Source organism: Felis catus, chromosome X, assembly GCF_018350175.1.
Source record: "Felis catus isolate Fca126 chromosome X, F.catus_Fca126_mat1.0, whole genome shotgun sequence".
Lineage (NCBI taxonomy): Eukaryota > Metazoa > Chordata > Mammalia > Carnivora > Felidae > Felis > Felis catus.
In genome coordinates this window covers 73,898,175-73,920,166 of record NC_058386.1, presented here as the reverse complement: position 1 = coordinate 73,920,166, position 21,992 = coordinate 73,898,175, and the positions used below count along the sequence as shown (strand labels likewise).

The following is a 21,992-nucleotide window of genomic DNA, read 5'->3' as shown; positions in this document are numbered from 1 at the left end:
ATTTAAACAAATGAGGTATTCTTAAAGTTCTTGGCACATGCCTGGCATATAGTAAATTTTCAAAAAATATTACCTGCTTTTATTTGCATTATTTTAATAATATTTCAAATTTAAAGTTAAAAAATTATTGAATCATTGGAATGGGGGAGGGGGCAGGGGAGAAGAAAACATAGGATATTACCTACATTTTTAACTTGAGTGATTTGAGTGAATGGTGACTTCCATCAGCTGGTAATAGATAATGGGCCAGATTTGGGAAAATGGAGTTGGAGGGGATTGATCCCATTTGGGGAATGTTGAGTTTGAGGTTCAATAGGCCACTGATAGGAAGATATACATAAGGTAGTTTTATATACCTGTCAAAATTGCAAAGAGAGTCCAGGGCTATATATGGGAATTATAGCTCATGAGGATATAGGCCATATATGAAAAAAAGGAGAGTATAAAGTTATGAGAACAAAAGATGAAGAATGTAACTCTAAGAAAAACTAAACTTAAGCCATGGACAGATGATGCAGTATACACACACACACACACACACACACACACACACACACACATACACACACACACACACCACACAAAGAAATTAACATCATCAAATTGGAAAGGAATTTCAGCATGGAAGCCAAGGATTAGAAACTCAAAAAGAATAAATGAATGAGAAAAGGTGTCAAGTGACACAGAAAGGTATGCAAATGAAAAAATAGCCTTTGAGTTTAGCAAATAGGAAGCCACTGCTAACCAGATGAGGAATGTGGGTAGTGAGCTAGAGGCTAGATAACAATGTTTTGAGGAATGAATGGGAATTGAGAAAGTGTAGATTAGATGGTAAATGTAATTTTCCCAGTTGATAAGGATTTGCAAAAAATAGTGTTCTAAAAATATCAAAACTCCCTTAGTCTGGTATTTATTGCTTCCACAATTTTGTCTATAACATAGCCCTAATATATCTTCCTAAATTTATCTTTAAGGCAACTAAAAACCCTATTCCAAAGAAAGGACCTGGGCTTTAGCTCATTTAATTCTTACTGGTTGGTAATTTTATTTCCTCTCTATTTTCCCAGATTTTACTTTTAGGACCAAAACATGTTCAATCTCCTCCATGAGTCTCTTCATTCTACTCTAGTTCACTGTGGCTTCTGCCTCTGATTTTAAGGATGTTAGTAGTTGCTTTTATTTTATCTGGGATGCTTGGAATATTCTCAGTTATTATAACTGAGCTAAAGAAATGTTTCCCTACTCCTGAAGATGTCCATTCACTTTATAAAAATATGCAAAATAAGTAATACATTTTTGTAAACCATCATCAACTAATATGGAAATATTTTATGGTAATGTTGGGGTCCCAGCATCCTGATATAAGAAGATCTAGCAAAGATATGAAAGATAAACTAACCAAAACAAAACTTCTCTTAAAAACAAGAACACTTTTTTCTCAGAATATTTTTCTTTGAAGGAATGTCACAGTGAGATGCTATTTTTTTTAATGCCTAAAGGCAGTATGTGGGTCTCTGCTTTCTTTGAATATGGACAATTTTAAAGTCAATAAAAACATCAAGTTTTTCCTTTGAGACATTTTAAGTGAAACATAACAAGAATCAAAATATCTGAGGCAAATATTTAAAAATATCTCTAAAATTAATGCAGAAAAATCATATAATATAAATTTTCTGGAAATTTTTTCCAGAAACAAATGTTTGAAAGGTTATACAACCTAGTCATTTACTTGAAGTTTTTATTTTTACAAGATTTATATAGATTCATATTAAGAAACAAGATATTGGAGAGAAAGATAACATCCAAGCTTGTTTCCATTTTTAATAAAGTCACAGGTAGCATTCTTTTATTTTTATCATCTTCTTTCTGCTATTAAAAATATTTGTTTTCCTGACTTATCTCTGCAATTACACTTCTACTTCACTGACTATGGCTTAGTCATTTTTGTTGTCCTCATAGCAGCGTCTTAACCAAAAGAAGTCCTTGATATAATGGTAATAAATTGTTCAGATTTATGGAAGCATCAAATTGCATGGCGTGGTCCAGAAACAAGTAGTAAGTGTGACAAAAATATGGGATACATGGAACATTAAAAGATAAAGATGACCAAGTAGACCTGTTTAAAATTGTGAGATCTCAAGGGGCGCAGTCGGTTAAGCGTCCAACTTCAGCCAGGTCACGATCTCGCGGTCCCTGAGTTTGAGCCCCGCGTCAGGCTCTGGGCTGATGGCTCAGAGCCTGGAGCCTGTTTCCGATTCTGTGTCTCCCTCTCTCTCTGCCCCTCCCCTGTTCATGCTCTGTCTCTCTCTGTCCCAAAAATAAATAAACGTTGAAAAAAAAAATTAAAAAAAAATAAATAAAATTGTGAGATCTCTTTAAAAATGCAATAATTAAGGTTTCATCCTTTTTACAATATACAAAGACTTTTTTCTTTAACACATTTGCATACAACCTCATAGCATAACTCATTATCTGTGTTATATATTAACCAGAACTTTGTATGTTGGCATTCTTGTTCACCCACGTTTGGAGGTAGCTGGTCTTTTTCAACTAACCCAAAGCAATGAAGTAGATAGATGTGACTCATACTTACTAAAGTTTTAGCTTTGTGCATTTTACTGTACTCAAATTCTTGGATACTGACAATATGCTATTATGTATTAACTACTCTATTTATAGAACATGGTAGATAGTGGAGTTTACTATGATTTCAAATGAGATTAAATATTTCTCAAAACTCCTACTTTAAGGATGTAAATGTGTTAATGATTATTTTAATATCCTTAATGATGTTAATGAAATTGGTAGCCCCTGCTGACAATAAGTACTTCAAAAAATATCAGAAGGTATATTATTGTAGGCAGAATCATCTTTATTTATAGGTATTTCACTTAATACAGATTACATACATTTTATGCACTGACACTACATCAAACACAGCCAGTGTTAGTAGCTACATGTATTCCAGTTTAAAGATGCTCTATAATATTCATTCTAATGCATTCACAAAAAAAGCCATTTATTCTTTCTTAAAATCATAGCCACAAATAAAGCAAAAACAAAAATTTTAAAGTAATTGTGAGTGCTCTTATATTTTAAATTCTCACAATTTTGATGTTACACAGCTTTTCTTCAGTTGCTGTTCTTAGTACTCCACTCAAAAACAGAAATGCTAATAACTTGTACACATTGCCCATTCTGAAAAATGGACCTCTCCTCATAAATATTTCCATGATTTATGTCAATCCATAGTACACATTAGGCTGCTTATAAAAATGTATGTGTATATACATACATAAGAGGATGTTTGTACTTGCATATGATTATATGAAATTCCTATCTTAGCCTTTTAGTGGAAACATAAACCCACAAAGTTTCAGATATATGAAACTGAAAATATGACATAGCCAAAAGCACTAACAGAGAACTACTTATTTCTTTTTATTATATCATGGATATTAAAATTAAATAGAGTGTCAATGCAAAATAAAGAGGATTACTTTAATGGATTTTTATATGCATATCATTAGACCAACTGAGTAGAAGTTGAATATTACTGAAGGTAAACATATTAGCATTTTTTTGTGAAAAACTAGAATCTATACTGGAATCTGGATAGGAAAAGAAATTAACTATTTTAAAGATTTTATTTTAATTCCAGTTATCATATAGTGTTATATTAGTATCAGGTGTAAAATATAGTAATTCAACAATTCTATAGATTACCCAGTTCTCGTCACAACAAATGCACTCTTGGATTCCCATCACCTATTTCACCAATCGCCCACACACCTCCCCATTGGTAAGTATAAGTTTGTTCTATATAATTAGAGACATGTTTCTTGGTTTCTCTCTCTCTCTCTCTCTTCTCTCTCTGCTTTCCCTTTCCTCATTTGTTTTGTTAAATTCCTCACATTATTGAAATCATATGGTATTTGTCTTTCTTTGATTGACTTGTTTCACTTAGCATGAAACTCTCTAGCTTCATCCATGTCCTTGCAAATGGCAATATTTCATTCTTTTTTACGGATGTGTATATATATATATATATATATATATATATATATATACATACACTACATATATACATACATATGTATATATACACTACACATATATATGTATATATATACATACTCTACCATATATGCACATACACTATATATGTGTGTGTGTATATATATATATACACACATACATATATATACATACATGTATATATACATACACTACTTTTTCTTTATTCATCTATCAGTGTAAACTTCAACTGCTTCCATATTGTGGCTATTGCAAATAATGCTGCTATAAACATAAGGATTACTGGTCTTGTGTTCTTTGGGAAAATACCCAGTCGTGCAATCACCGGATCATAAGGTAGTTGTTTTTAACTTTTAGGGAAAATTCCCTACTCTTTTCCACAGTGGCAGCATCAATGTGAATTCCCAACAAAAGTGCTTACTCTTTTCTCCACATCCTCAACACCTGTTGTTTCTTGTGTGGTTGATTTTAGCCATTTTGACAGATGAGAGGTGATATCTCATGGTAGTTTTGATTTGTATTTCCCTGATAATGAGTGATGTTGAGCATCTTTTCATGTGTCTGTTGGTCATTTCTACGTCTTCTTTGGAAAAATGTTCATGTGTTCTCACCATTTTTAACTGGATTATCTGTTTTTCGGGTGTTGAGTTTGTATGTTCTTTATATATTTTGGGTAATAACCTTTATCAGATATGCTATATGCAAATATTTTCCCCCATTTCATAGGCTATCTTTTGTTTTGTTGATCATTTCCTTCGTTGTGCAGAAGCTTATTTTTTTAAATGTAGTCCCAATAGTTTATCTTTGCTTTGGTTTCCCATGCCTCAAGAGACCTCTCTAGAAACATGTTGCTACAGTAAATATCAGAGAAGTTACTGCCTGTGTTCTCTTCTAGGACTTCTATGGTTCAGATCTCACATTTAGGGCTTTACTATAAAGTGAATTTATTTTTATGTATGGTGTAAGAAAGTGATCCAGATTCATTCTTTTGCTTGTTGCTGTCCACAGTTTTCCCAACACCATTTGTTGAAGAGACTATCTTTTTCCCATTGAATATCCTTTCCTGCTTTGTCAAAGATTAATTGACCATATAATTGTGGGTTTATTTCTGGGTTTTCTATTATGTTCCATTGGTCTATGTGTCTTTTTTTTTTTTTTTGCAAGTATCATACAATTTTGATTACCACAGCATTGTCATATCACTCGACATCTGGCATTGTGATGCCCCCAGGTTTGCTTTCCATTTTCAAAATGGCTTTGGATATTTTGGGGTCTTTTGTGATTTCATACAAATTTCAGGATTGTCTTCTCTAGTCGTGCAAAAAAAGTTGTTGATATTTTGATTGGTATTGCATTATGTATAGATTACTTTGGGTAGTATAGACATTTAAACAATATTTTTCTTCCAATCCATGAGCATGGTATATTTTTCCATTTCTTTGTGTCATCTATTTTTTTCATAAGTGTTTTATGGTTTTAAGAATACAGTTCTTTTATCTCTTTGTTCAGGTTTATTCCTAGGTGTCTTATTCTTTTTGGTCCATTTGTAAATGGGACTTTTCTTATTTTCTTTTTCTGTTGCATTATTATTGGAGTGTAGAAAAGCAAACAGATTTTTGCACATTGATTTTGTATCCTGTGACTGTATTGCATTGGTGTATCAGTTCCAGGAATTTTTGGTGGAATCTTTGGATTTTGGAAATATAGTATCATGCCACCTGAAAATAGTGAAATTTTTACTTTTTCCTTAATAATTTGGATGTCATTTATTTCTTTTTGTTATTGGATTGCTGTGGCCTGGACTTCTAGTATTATGTTGAAAACAAGTGGTGAGATTAGATATCCTTTGTCTTATTCCTGACCTTAGGGGAAAGCTCTCAGGTTTTTTTTTTTTTTTTTCCATTAAGGATGATGTTAGTTATGGGTTTTTCATATATGTTTTTTATTATGTTGAGGCATGTTAAATCTAACCTTACTTTGTTGAGGATTTTTATCATGAATTGATGTTGTACTTTTTCAAATGTTTTATCTTCATCTATGGAAATGATCAGATGGTTCTTATACTGTCTCTTATTGATGCTATGTATCATGTTGATTGATTTGTGAATATTGAAGCACACTTGCAACCCAGGAATAAATTCCACTTGATTGTGGTGTATGATTTTTTAATGTATTGTTGAATTCTGTGTGCTAGAATTTTTTGAGGATTCTCACATCAATATTCATCAATGATATTGGTCTGTAGTTTTTTTTTTGTGTGAGGTCTTTACCTGGTTTAGGTATCAAGGTAATGCTGGCCTCATAGAATGAATTTGGAAGTTGTCCTTCCTTTTCTATTTTTTAGGATACTTTGAGAATAATAGGTATCAACTTTTACTGAAACTGGGACAAAGACCTTTTAAAAAGTAGCACATACAAGACAATAAAATCAACACGTGACATGATTTCCAAAGAAAAAAAGGTAAATTCCACGGCTTGAATTTATTAAGGAAGTAACCATACTTAAATACAATATTGTAACTTACATGACATTTTCATTACCAGTAAAATAGTTACATTCACAGTCATAAGTAGTGTTTAAAAATTTAGATACTAATTATGTCAATGAGATTGGAGGTATAAAAGATTCTGTATTGAGTAAATAGGAACACTAGATTTTAACAGAAGCTTGTTTAAAATATTACCTATATATCAAATATCTAAGAATTGTACTAACATTAAATGCTAAACAGAGCATAAACCTCTTCTAAATGTGTTTACATCAAAAAACACTTCAAATAATACATTAATTTAATGTACATACATAATAAACCAAATCCTACTCACACTTTGCAAGGTAAAATGACACACAAGGAAGCATTTGAATGAAAATCCAGGAAGCATGTGCTGTGTTATGATTATAAAGGTCCTTTATACTCCCTTTTGTCCCAAGAAATCACTTAAAAATATGTTAAGAGTATCAGTATGTCGTAAGCAGCTTAAAGAATATCACAGAAAATTGGGACGTCATTCTTTCTTCAATAAAATTTAAGATACCCCCAATTCAAAGCAGTTAGTCCTTTGTGTAGTAAATGAATTAATTGACATACTGAGAAAAATTGGTTAATTTTAAAGGACAAATTATTCAAAGCTATGAAACGTATTCAGTAATTTAATGCCAGAGAAATAAAATAAATGTCATTGTTTAGGTGTGACTCGTGTGCCTTATATTTTCCTAGGTAGTTTAACAATTGAGATAAAAACTTTTTAAATATCCTATCTAAATCTTGTTTCTACTCTCATATGACTAGAGTTATATCAGGGAGTATAAAAAAGTTTACATTCTACTTTCAAAATATCAAGAATTAAAAATAAATTGTCCTTTTAGTAAATACGAATAGAAAAAACTTTTTTTCAGTATTTAAAGAAAAAGGAAACATAATTACAACAAAATAATTTTGTAATAAAGTGGAACAACATGATTGCAATCAACCTAAATTCCCAATAAGATTATTTAATATCATCCAACTTTTAAGCAGAGTGATAGGTAGGTAATTATAATTATTTTTCAGCAACACTATATTAGTGATTTTTTTTTAGAAAAAGTAAAGTTTTTTCTTGTTTGTTTTTGGTCTTTAAAAATTCTCTTGCCCTGGATACCTTTCCTTTCAGATAGGGCAAGTAATTCCATGTTTCATGATACATTAGCCATCAGTTTCTACAAAACAGCATTGTATTACATTATTGCTGTTGACATTTAGAGTAAGTAAATGGAGAAACACCTTGATAAAACTTTTATCACTGCACTGTTGCTTCCACAAATTTTAAATTTTTATGGCAAGATTACAGTTAAAGTAAGCATAAGGTTCATTGGAACATCATTTTTACAATATCTTTGTTTTGCTTGCCTTTAATAATGGGAAATTCAGATTACAAAATCAATGATCTTGGCCAATTTTGAAACCATAAATTATTGGAGTTTTTTTGGAAGAGGAATGGAATTATGTTGTTCCAATAAAGTTATATCTCACTGCAGATTTCAATAGTTGATATCCTGGAATCAGTCTAGGACAAGAAAAATAACAAGTTATCAAAATCAGATGGCTATGTTCTAGGAGCCTTAGTTTCCAAGCATGCTAAATACCTAAAATTCACATTAATAAAATATAGATGCACAAAATCAAAGTTATTAAATTAACAAATAGCACCAATTCTATTCCAAGCTAACTTAGACTCTTGCTATCATTTTGAATCCATGTATAATACCTACAAGTGGTTACATCCATGAATTATCTTATAACTATATAAATCTTCCACCATTCTTTTTACATCATTCCTAAAACAGAAATTGGTTAGAATTTTTTTTAATAAAGTACCTGAAGTACATGTGTAAGACAGTGACTTAAAAAATGGTATTTTCGTTTTTATTCTCCTCTATTTTTCAAGTGTATATTGTCTTCACAATATTTTAATGGAATAAGTATTCTAAGCAAGGACTTCTTTTATACGAGAATTATCAAAATTTATTCTAAATTGGTTATATTTAATGTTTTCTAGTCATACCAATGAAATGCTATCTGTATGCTCTGAAAGATGTTAATTGAAGGTAAACTGTAAAATGATCTTTTAAATTTCATGTTTTTCATTTCTGCTACAATATATACAAAAATGCCTTTCAGAATATATGTAAATATTTATACTAAAGAAGAGCATCATATTTCCAAGTAATAAATGGTTTTATAAAAAAGATACATTTCTTATGAATGTTCTATAATTTTTCAGAACATCTGAGTGGAAAAATTATAGAAAATATTTTATTCCTTTTTGAAAACAAGAAATTTCTGGTAAATCTCCTTATATTTTACAGTCTACTACAACCATCTCATTTCTTTATTTTCATTTTCTACTAGGGGAATAGTGAGCTAAATGTGAATATCACCCTAAAGTCTCCTTTTGAAAATATATTTTCCACTTTGTTTAAAATTAATTGGAACATTTTTGCCTTCTGCTAACAATATTTTATTTCATTGTCATAATTTCCTTAAGGAAATTGAATGAATTCTTGTTCTTTTGGTTGACACTTTTCCCCACTTTATGTGATATTTCTTTAAAAAGAAGACATCTATTGTACTTGAAGTTTTAAATATATTAGTTCTTTTTCAGTACTTATTTAGCATTCTGCAACATCAGTAAATGCCTAACCTGGCATTAATCAGAAATTGAAGAATGTATATAGAAAGAATGAAAATTATTGCAAATTTAACACAAAATGTAAGAATTCAAAATATTTTAATATCATATTACTCTGCCTAAGTTCATCAGTTAATGTCCAGCAGATATTGAGTAATTTAGTAATGTCAACCAATGACAGAAAATAGATAATTTGTCTATTTTTTAAGATGTGAAAAAATAGAATAAGCCATCAGATAATTCATTGATTGTAAGATGGTCCCTTTAGTTAATAAAATCTAGTGATAAACAGGAATTAGCATTTACTTTTTGTATTTTGCCTATCTCATGAAGTTATTTGTCCTGTTAAGATCTCTTAACTAAATAAAAGAAAATGGCATATTGGAAAAAGTTATTAATTTAACTTTTTAAGAATTACAAAATATCAAAAAATAAAAATAAAAATAAAAGAAGGATGATATTTGGAAAATATTTCAATTTTTTTCTTCATCAATCATCTATCCCATTGCTTACTGCATGTTCATATTCTCAAGTAAAATAAGTCTAGCTCATAAAACATCTCTAGGCCTTCAAAAACCATTGAAACAAGAATTCACTCTTTTAACAAACTTCATGAGACAATCTACTAAAAGTGATAATCTGCAAATATAATTCAAAAACCCCACCCTCTGTATTTACACATTTTTAAATGAGTCACAAATTTAGTTCTGGGAAAAGTGCCATTAATATACACAATACACACACACACACACACACACACACACACAAGATACACAACACAATGTGTTCTTCATAAAAGAAAATGTTCTGTTATTTCTGTTGAGGAGAATGTTTATAAAATACAATAATAGCAATAAAATTGTAAAACAATAGCACCTTTATGCATGATTAAATAGAAACCAAAGTATACTCTGAGGAGATGTTAGGCGTCTGTTGTGTTTGTCACTCATCTAAAATTCACCTAGGTAGGAAAAGATGGGGCTCATTTGAACTGTAGAAGTAAACACTACCCAGTAAAACCGAAACATAACAAACTCTGTACACAGAGAATAGGGTACTATTTTACTGTCTTAAATATCATAATTATGTTCCTATTGTAACAAAAATGCACCCACAACTGGATTAGTATCTTAGCTTCACTGTGTGATAAAGAAAGATTAATGTTATTGTGTAATTTAACTATCCTTATTCTTGAAAGACCTGGATTCTTAAAAACATTTCCTAAAGTATGGTGAATTATTATTATCTTTGTTATTTTGAATTCTGATAGTCTTCATTTATTATCTCAAACTTTGGTGAAAAGAAACCCATTTTGACTTTCAAATTACAACCATTTTATTAAGACTGAATAGGTTTTCAAAAACCTTTATTTACTGAAACTGGGACAAAGACCTTTTAAAAAGTAGCACATACAAGACAATAAAATCAACACGTGACATGATTTCCAAAGAAAAAAAGGTAAATTCCACGGCTTGAATTTATTAAGGAAGTAACCATACTTAAATCATTCAATTTACTTATGAATTTCTAGATACATTAGTAGTCATTTCTCACAGAGTACAGATAACTCACTGTGTAAGCTCTTGTTTTCTTAAGTTTATTGGGTTTTAAATTATTATACATACTCCAATTATTATATATACTCCATTGTCTTAATAGGCCAATACTTTCCTTCAGGCCCATTAAAGAAAGCAGACATATTTCATTTTCCAAAAGTAATTATCTTTTTTTAAATTTTTTTTTTTTTTTTTTCAACGTTTATTTATTTTTGGGACAGAGAGAGACAGAGCATGAACGGGGGAGGGGCAGAGAGAGAGGGAGACACAGAATTGGAAACAGGCTCCAGGCTCTGAGCCATCAGCCCAGAGCCCGACGCGGGGCTCGAACTCCCGGACCACGAGATCGTGACCTGGCTGAAGTCGGACGCTTAACCGACTGCGCCACCCAGGCGCCCCAGTAATTATCTTTTAAGAATGTCTCCTGAGGGCTTTCAATACCTTGTACAAATATATAAATACTTAAATGGATATCCAAGATAGAGATCTCATATATATTCCATTTTCTGGCTTGAATATGAGAATGAGTAGCATGTCTTTATTTATCTAATCCTATTCTTGTTACATTGTGTAAAGATTTTAGGAAACAACATAATGTTTGTTTCCTAATATAAACATAACATCCTCTTTTCCTTGTGGGAGTTTGGGAGCATAGTGAACAGGGAGAATATATTGATGCTATTTTATTATCTTGAGCAGACACATTTTCCCAAGTGAAGCTAGGATTCCAAATACCATTAAGTACTAAGACCTTCTTAACAGATTCTAAAAAGCTTTACTGTGATGTGTCTAACACTGATTGTTCTGATCCTTATACACAAAATAGTACAAAAGACAGTGCCAGGATCCTTTATTTTAGAGTCTTTCCAGTATATTCTCTAGCATGAAGTGTCATAGTCCCATTTGCAAACAATATTGTCTCTGTTATAATCATCATTCTGCCCCCACTTTCTTTTTTTTAATTTTATTTTTTATTTTTAAAAATTTACATCCAAATTAGTTAGCATATAGTGAAACAATGATTTCAGGAGTAGATTCCTTAATGCCCTGTACTCATTTAGCCCATCTCCCCTCCCACAACTCCTCCAGCAACCATCAGTTTGTTCTCCAGATTTAGGAGTCTCTTCTGTTTTGTCCCCCTCCCTGTTTTTATCTTGTTTTTGTTTCCCTTCCCTATGTTCATCTGTTTTGTCTCTTAAAGTCCTCATATTAGTGGAGTCATATGATTTTTGTCTTTCTCTGACTTACAAATTTCACTTAGCTTAGTACCCTCCAGTTCCATCCATGTAGTTGCAAATGGCAAGATTTCATTCTTTTTGATTGCTGAGTAATACTCCATTGTGTGTGTGTGTGTGTGTGTGTGTGTGTGTGTATCATTATTTTTGATTGCTGAGCAATACTCCATTGTGTGTGTCTGTGTGTGTGTATACATATATATATATGTATACACACATATATATATATGTATATATATGTATACACACACCACATTTTCTTAATCTGCCTCCACTTTATTACTATCAGGAGTCATTTTATCTGATTTTCTACCAAGCATAAAATGACACTATATATCTATTTGGATACTTCTGCCAAATAAGATCATTTTGACTGTTGGAATCAATATATTCTATTTCAACTGAAAATAATTTTAAAAATTTAAATAAAGTTAGAAAAGTTAGTTAGAAACTTGGATTGCCTACCGGTCTGGTGTGTATAGACGCAGGAGTCTTGAAAGTTGTCACTGAATAGCTGTATCCAGAAACACTGTAAGGATCAGAACTGCTGGAGGAACACTTGGAGATGGAATCACAAGCCACAAAAGTGTTATCAAGAGGAAGTTCCTGGATGATGTGGTGCTTCAAATTCAGGGGAGTTTCAGGCTGGATCTGGAAGGCAGGCTGTGGAGAGGCAGATTTGTAATGCCAGGCCAAATCAGGGATGTCAGGCTTGAAGGTAGTAGGTATAGTGCCCCAATTGTACTTGCCCATGGTTTGTTCTTCCAGTTGAATGGGAAAGTCTAGTGTGGCACTGTTTCCATCATTCTCAGAATCATCTGCCTTAGTTTCTTCAATAGTGGCAAAGTTAAGCAGCAAGCTCTTAGGGGCATTCTTCTTCTTCTTCTTCTTCTTCTTCTTCTTCTTCTTCCTCTTCTTCTTCATCATCATCATTATCATCTGTTTGTTTTCTGGATTTGGAGTAACCCATTCAGAATTCTGCTTGTTTTTATGAGCAGTCTTAAGGTGTGGTGATTGGCAGCATCTTACTACAGCAGTAATGAAAATAACAATGATGACAGTTATGGTGCCAGCAATAATAGCAACCGTGATCTTGACATAGTCACTGGTTGGTGAGGATGCATCAGTTGTCTCAGTATTTGGGGTCACTGGTATTTCAATGTTTTTGTGCACCAGTTCATGAATCAGTGTAGCATTGGTCACTGACTCATTCACAAATAGATTAACAATTACAACATTGAAGAGAGAATCAGGTTGTCCTAAGTCCTCAGCTTTGACTACCAGTCTGTGTAAACCAAGGTCTGTAACAACACATTTCTCCTTCAGTGTTATGTTGCCTGTTGTTTGGTCAATTACAAATAGACCTTTTGTGTTTCCTCCTACAATGTTGTAATGAAGCTCTGCATTCATGCCAGTGTCATCATCAATAGCAACTACTGTGAAGACCACTGTGCCTGGATTAGTGGATGGTAGAACCAATTCATAGGAGTTGTTGGAAGAAGGGACAACAAAAACTGGTTTGTTGTCATTGACATCAACCACATTTATTGTCACTTTGGCAGTTGAAGAATGTGATACCTTACCACCATCCTCAGCCTTTACATAGAAAGTATAAGATTCTTGCTTTTCTCTGTCAAACGAAATATTTGGTTGGATAACACCAATTTGTGGATCAATGGTGAAGTCATCATTCACATATAAAATAGAGAGGGTGACTGTAGAATTTTCTCCATAATCAGGATCAGTTACAGTGATTAGTCCTGCTGTGCCATGTCTTGGAAGGTTTTCTGGGACACAGAAGTTGTACTCATTGTGAGTAAAAATTGGACTGTTATCATTCTGATCAAGAATGGTCAGTAAGACTGTGGCATTGGTCATGAAGGATGGTATCCCATTATATTTTGCCAGAACTGTGGAGGAATATTTTTCTTGTTTCTCTCTATCTAGTTTCTTCCCTGCAGTTAGAATGCCTGTACGATGATCCAGGTTGAATTCAGATGGAGCGTCAACACCTAGAAGATAATTGATTTCAGCATTGTGCCCACTGTCTGCATCCACTGCACTTAGTTTTGTCAACTTGGTGCCAGGAGAGTTATTCTCAGGAACAGAAAGACTTATAAAAGGCTGGATGAAAACCGGAGCATTGTCATTTTCATCTTTGCCTTTGACAAGGAGCATGGATGATTGATTCAAAGGAGGTTTTCCAGCATCTACAGCTAGCAATTTAATGGCATATTCTCTTGTGGACTCATAGTCAAGATATGCAGCAGTCTCCAGGAGGAACTGATTACTGAACACTGGCCTTAATCTGAAAGGGACTTCATGATCTGTGAAGCATGTCACCCTGCCATTATGGTCAGCATCTTTATCTGTCACAGTTATGAGAGCAATTTTGGTGTGAAGTGGAGCATTTTCTGAAAGAATCACAGTACCATTGATTGGATTAATGATGTATCTTATGTCAATTGATGGGACATTGTCATTGATATCTGTAACATTTACTAGAACCATTGCTCTTGCTGGCATCAATCCACCATCACTTGCTAAAACCTGTAACTTATGGTTTGGTGATTCTTCCCTATCCAGTGGTTCTTTGATTGTGATAAGTCCGGTGTTGTTGTTCAGGTGAAATAGTTTCTTGGTGATGTTGGAGACTAGATTGCTGAAATAGAAGTGAATCTTGGCATTTTCACCTATGTCGGCATCTGTGGCATGGAGTTGTGTTACTGAAGTACCTACAGGAGCATTTTCTGGTATACTGACTTCAATCTCATTCTCCTTGAATACTGGGTGGTTGTCATTTGTGTCAGCAACATTTATTTGCAAAATAGCATACTGGATCTTCGAGGAAAGCCACCATCTTCAACCTTTACTTTCATTACATATGTGTCCTTCTCTTCTCTATCTAACTCCTTTTGAACAATTATCTGTGGCGTCTTGTCTCCTTCTGGTGTTTCAATGACATCAAGCCCAAACATACTTTGACCCTAGAAAACATACAATGAAACGTATTTAACTTATGTTATATAATGAGACCAGCTTTCAAATTATTAAAGTCACATGACATAGAATCAGCTCAGAAATAGGTGCCAGAAGACTTATATTCTAAGTCCCAACTCTGTCTATAACTAGTATTGTGACCACAAGCAAGTTGCTTAACATCTACAGGCATTTTTAAAATTAGACAGTTGTGCTATAAGTTGTTCTGAGAGTTTTTCAGTTCATAGCATTTTATGGCAATAAATGTAATTCACTTATGTAAAGTATTAAAATCTTCAAAAGGAAAAAGTATAAAAAGATGTCAGTGTTTCACATCGTGAATGAAGTTATAAGTGAATTAATCATGGTTACTCCAAATGTTATTCCAAAAGTAACAATCAAGTATAACGTATTCATCCAAGACAAGAACATATATCTAAAAGTACAGCTAAAACCTTTGATAGAAGGAGAAAATACACAAAGTCTGATAGGAATAAAACTTTGTGTAAAATACACAATATTTCCATTTGCTTCTATAGAAACAGGTATTAAAAACAAAATGTTATTGGAAATTAACAACACAATGTTATTTAATTAACTTTATTATTTTTTAATGAGAAAGCACAATGGACTGAAAATCACATGTCAAAATTTCAATTTGGAAAATATAGCTTGGAACAGCACTATTTTCTCTGTATGTCCATGGAGTCAGAATATGGGAACGTTTAAAAAGCAGTCTTCTCTGGTTCTGGCTACCTCTTAACCTTAAAAGAGGAAGTGCGAGTAATATAAAATTGTGAAATATTTAATGTGCATGACCTCTCTTAAGGGCTGCTTATGACTACATGAAGAATCTCATATTCTGAACAAGTTTTTTAAATACTCAAATATCCTAATTTTGATAAAGTCCAATTTATCAATTTTTTAAATCTCTTCCCTGAACTACAATAAAATGAGCCTTACACAGATAAATAGTTATTTTGCTAAATGATTGAGTAGTACTGCTGATTGGCTCTCAGGGGCAGTCCTATCCAGTTATTTCTAGCATTTTGACAGAAATGAGTAAGACGAAAAGATACTGGAGGCTGTGAAGAGAAGATCAGAAGAGGACCTTAAGATTCTTATTATGTGGGTAATTTATAAATGTTTACAAACACACATACACACACACATAACTCAATATAATTTTTAATTCTTCAATAGAATTGTTTTACACAAAAGTTGCTGGCATGTGGCAGGGATCAGTTATTGATCTCTCATTTATGTGCTCTGCAAACAAAGAACAGGTTAATATATGAGGGTTTTGTTTCATAATTTTGTCATAACAGTGTATAAAATATTATCCTAAAAGTTAGAAACTAATGAATGATATTAGATTTCCAGGGGTGACTAGAATATATAGTAAAATTATATGATTATATTTTTGTAATTACCAAAGTGCTTTAATTGTCTCCATATAACTGTGTACAATACTCAAATATATCTATCTTCTACCTTTTGAACTGCTTGAAGATATTTCTGCAATTTTTTTTTCTTTTGTGCTGAGATTTACTTACATTTTTATTCAAATCCAGAAACATAATATATATTGTTGGAAGAATTAGATGTTCATTATTAAATTTAAAGTGGCCATTCAGAATGGTATCAGTTTGGGTCCTCTTTGCTGCCATCTTTTTCTCTCTTTTATCTGCTTTAATGAATTAAAAAAAATAATAGGAGGTAACTGATGTGTATCGGTCATCTTGTTTTTAATTCAAACAACAAGAATGAACATTTTATTAATATTTTATTCATATAAACCAATAAACAACCTACCTTTTGTTTGAATAAAGTGTTTAACAATGGAAACATTTTTCATGTCATATCAATTTATAAGTGTGAAAATTATCAAACTGAAATCTATTATTATACTGCATATTTTAACAAAAAATATAATTTTGTGACAATAATGTCAAATGCAAATGCAATACTTACTATTATAATTTTATCAAATAAACTCAGTTATTAAAGATAATTTTATTTTGTAAACGTATTTGAAAAAATTTTAAGAAGGTTCAAACCTAAAATGTGTTATTTATGAGTAGAAAAAAGTTTCTAAATTGCAAGTCATAAAAAGCCATGGCACTTAATACTATTTTGCTAATTATTGTCAAACTTCAATATTTAGTGGTAAATACAGTCACAACATTCTTCTAGGCATTGGGGATATGGTAGTGAGTAATCATAGTTTATAAATGTAACAAAAATTAAGTTCTACTTAAAATGAGAAAAAACTGATGACAATCTAAGTATTTAATGTTATTTATACTAACAGATTTAGATTACTACAGAATAATTGCATTTTTAATAAGAGCTATAGAGGGAGAATATAAAGTATTATTAAAGGTTATATAAGTGAAAACTAGCATATATAATATAGAAAGAACAAGAAAATACTATATTAGAAATAATAAGTAAATACACTTAAGTTTTTTTTTTAATTTTTTTAATGTTTATTTTATTTATTTTTGAGAGACAGAGAGAGACAGCATGAGCGGGAGAGGGCAGAGAGAGAGAGGGAGACCCAGAATATGAAGCAGACTCCAGGCTCCAAGCTGTCAGCACAGAGCCCAACTCAGGGCTGGAACTCACGAGCCATGAGATCATGACCTGAGCTGAAGTTGGACGCTCAACCAACTGAGCCACCCAGGCACCCCTTAAGTTTTTAGTTTAAGAACCAATTATCCAATTTATGACCATAATACATCTGGGGAAAATGTACTAGTTTTAATTTTTAATTTTACATATTTATGTTTGTGCAGTGTGTGCCATTTGTTTAGAGTTTAATCTTATGCCTTGGCTTGAATTTTGAATTAACCTTTGCTTTCTCAAGCAAATGAAGGCAAAATGTATAGGTTGAAAAATCCAAGAATAGCGTCTTTGTTGTCTTTTAATTATTTTATATGAAGTGACAGGAATGTTAAAATATTTTTTTTAATTTCAAGGTGATAAGAGAATATACATGCCAGGTAATGAGCAGTGTCCATATTGCCCTTCTGCCTTCTACAACTATTCTTTCCAACATGGTAGTGATTAGCCAAAGTATTTATTTATTTTTTGAATTTCACTTTCAAATATTTTTATTTTTTATTTTATTTTTTTAATTTACATCCAAATTAGTTAGCATATAGTGCAACAATGATTTCAAGAGTAGATTCCTTAGTGCCCCTTACCATTTAGCCCATCCTCCCTCCCACAACTCCTCCAGTAACCCTCAGTTTGTTCTCCAGATTTATGAGTCTCTTCTGTTTTGTCCCCCTCCCTGTTTTTATATTATTTTTATTTCCCTTTCCTTGTGTTAATCTGTTTTGTCTCTTTAAGTCCTCATATGAGTGAAGTCATATGATTTTGTCTTTCTCTGACTAATTTCACTTAGCATAATAGCCACAAGTCTTTAAATATAATTTTTAATTAATTAAAATTAGATAAAATCTAAATATCAGTTCCTCAATCTCACTAGCCACATTTTAAGTTTTCATAGCCATATGTAAGTAGTGGTTACTTCATTGGACAGCACAGATATAGAAAATTTACATTATTGCATGAAGTTCTATTGGACTGTACTGTTCTAAGAAGTTATAATGTTTTTCTTTAACAAAAATTTATGCTCAGGTGATTGCATGTGCATCTCCCCCAGATATTTATAGCTCTACAAATGCTTTGCTGATTTAAATATTTAAATTTCATGCTGTCCAAGTAATTGAAAAATATTTGGCCAGATATTGAAGTTTGGTGCCAAAATATGGCGCTAATATGAGCTTACTATCATTATTGAGTGAGTATTCAAAGGCTGTTCCTCTACCTTATCTCCTTCAGGAATAGATAATGAATAACACACGGACCCATTACTACTGCTACCTTGATGGTATTTATTGAATTGAGACTCATACCCATGTGAGCAATGAAAAAGCTGAAGCCTTTCACCATATCTTAGACCATGACCTGAGAATAGTGGGATAAGTGAAAAAGGCAAATAAAGATGGATAGCTACTTAATTTATTATCATACTAACATTAACAGAGATATATTTTATGCACAAAAAAGTAAAAACTTTGGGATAACTTACTTGTATTATCTTGAATCCCAAACCTACTTAAAATTATTTCCCCTTGTTTACAGGGACAAATTCTCCCAAGTGTCCTCCTTTTGGTGAGAGCACTAAATATCATTCATATGTGTTTTTCTCATTAATTTACTTAAAGCTTAATAAATATAAAAGAGGAGTGCCTGACTGTCTCAGGCAGTTAAGTGTCCAACTTCAGCTCAGTCAGTTAAGTGTCCAACTTCAACCATGATCACATGGTTCATGGGTTCGAGCCCCACTTCGGGCTCTGTGCTGACAACACTGAACCTTCTTGGAATTTTCTGTCTCCCTCTATCTCTGCCCCTCTACCTCCCCCCCTTGTCTCTCAAAATAAACAAACAAATTTTTTTCTTTAATACAATATAAAGAAAAAACTGAGGCAAACTATAAAATACTCCATTAAAGTTTTTTCACTATTATTTTATAAAACAACTATTTTTTTTTTCTGTTTGGGATATAATAAGCTAAAGTTTCAATCTCTGGTAAAAATTTACAAAGTATTAGTAAACCTTCATTTTCAGAAGAAATGATGACAAGTTTTGTGAGGTAAGTGTCCAGTGCATTATTTATAAAATTTAAAACTTTACATCTGTTAAACATACATATGTCCAAATAATAAAAATTAAAAACACAAAATCACAGAGAAGAAAACAGCATATTATATGAATTGAATGAAACACATCATATGTTGATTTGGATTCTCATATCTTTTTTAAAAAATGTTTTATTTAATTTTGAGACAGAGAGAGACAGAGCATGAGCAGAGGAGGGGCAGAGACAGACAGAGACACAGAATCCAAAGCAGGCTCCAGGCTCTGAGCTGTTAGCACAGAGCCCAACATGGGGCTCGAACTCACAAACCATGAGATCATGACCTGAGCCAAAGTCATATGCTTAACCAACTCAGCCACCCAGGCACCCCGGATTCTCATATCTTAAATGAAATTGAAATCAAGTACCCTAAACTGCCAATTCCAGTTCAAGTTTAAAAAAATGTGGACAAAATCCTACAGGAGAAAACAGGCAGCAATTTCTTTGACCTAAGCTGCAGCAACTTCTTACTAGACATGACTCTGGAGGCAAGGGAAACAAAGGCAAACAAACAAACAAACAAACTATTGCAACCTCATTAAGATAAAAAGCTTCTGCACAGGGAATGAAACAATCAGCAAAACTAAAAGTCGGCATACAGAATTGGATAAAGAGTTAGTATCTAAAATCTATAAAGGACTTATCAAGCTCAACACTCCCTAAAAACAAATAATCTAGTGAAGAAATGGGCAGAAGACATGAATAGACACCTTTCCAAAGAAGACATCGAGATGGCTAACAGACATGTGAAAAGATTCTCAACATCACTCATAATAAGGGAAATACAAATCAAAACCACAATGAGTACCACCTCACACTTGTCAGAATGACCAAAATTAACAACTCAGGATATAACAGATGTTGGCAAGGATGCAGAGAAAGGGGAAGCTTTTTTCACTGTTGGTGGGAATGAAAACTGGTGCAATCACTCTGGAAAGGTGGAGGTTCTTCAAAAAATTAAAAATAAAACTACCCTAAGAATCAGCAATTGCACTAGTAGGTATTTATCCAAAGGATAAAAAAATGATGATTCAAAAAGGCACATTCACCACAATGTTTATATCAGCTTTATCAACAATAGCCAAAGTATGGAAATACCCAAAATGTCCATCAACTGATGAATGGAAAGAAAATGTGGTATATATACACAATGGAGTATGACTTGTGATCAAAAAGAATAAAATCTTGCCATTTGCAGCAACATGGATGGAACTAGAGCATGGTATGCTAAACAATATAAGTACATCAGAGAAAGACAAATATAGAATTTCACTCATGTGTAATTTAAGAAGGAAAACAGATGAACATAGGGGAAGGGAAGAAAAAATAGGTAAAAACAGAAAGGAAGGTAAACCATAAAAGACTTAAATACAGATAACAAACTGAGGGTTGCTGGAGGGGAGGTGGGGGGGATGGGCTAAATGGTGATGGGCATTAAGAAGGGCACTTGTCCAGATGATCACTGAGTGTTACATGTAAGTGATGAATCACGGGGTTCTACTTTTGAAACCAATAGTACATGGTATGTTAACTAATTTGAATTTAAATAAATATTTTTTTTAAATTAAGGACTTTTTAATAACTTCATGTAATGTGAAAGGCTTAAAATTATTTGTTAGTAATATTTCTTCCTAAATTCAAAAATAAGCTTTGAGTTTGCAAATGCAGGATGACTGCTGAAATTTGCAAGATGTTAATCTCATCTGATATTTAATTCTTTAATTATTTTAATTCTTTTATGCATTTAATTATTTAATTCTTAACAGGGATTTGTAAAACCAAAGAAGAAAAGGTGGATAGGAAACTTCAAGGGGAAGTATACATGCTTTTTAAATAAATGAATAAAATATATTTTCCCCTAATTAAAAGCTATATTTTTGTCTATTGTTCCAGAAAAGAATTAACCAAACTATTGTACTAAAATTTAAAATTTTTGACATATTCATGTGCAAGAAACGACTTCTTTGGTGTTGGAAGGCAATAACACAGGACTTCCAGAGTAAGAGATGTGGTGCACTTGTCAGAAAATGCATACAGTGACAGTAAGTACAAAAATAAGACCCTTCTGCAATGTTGGTGGGAATGCAAGCTGGCAAGCCTACTCTGGAAAACAGTATGGAGATTCCAAAAAAAAAAAAAAAAAAAAAAAAACTAAAACTAAAACTAGAGCAACCCTATAATCCAGCAATCACACTATTAGGTATTTACCCAAAGAATGCAAAAACACTAATTAAAAGGGATACATGCACCTCACCTTTATAGAAGCATTATATACAACAGCCAAATTATGGAAAGAGCCCA

At 32.4% G+C, this 21,992-nt stretch overlaps 1 protein-coding gene across 1 annotated transcript in view; it reads right to left on the bottom strand.

Annotated features, from left to right (window-relative positions):
• Positions 1 to 6,500: 6,500 nt before the first annotated feature.
• PCDH11X (protocadherin 11 X-linked) overlaps positions 6,501 to 21,992 on the bottom strand; it is a 120,978-nt gene continuing 105,486 nt past the window's right edge. The window contains 3 exon segments of the mRNA XM_023248909.2: positions 6,501 to 8,082; positions 12,464 to 14,832; positions 14,835 to 14,985. Coding sequence (XP_023104677.2) covers positions 8,038 to 8,082; positions 12,464 to 14,832; positions 14,835 to 14,985 — 2,565 coding nt within the window. The 3' untranslated portion in view covers positions 6,501 to 8,037.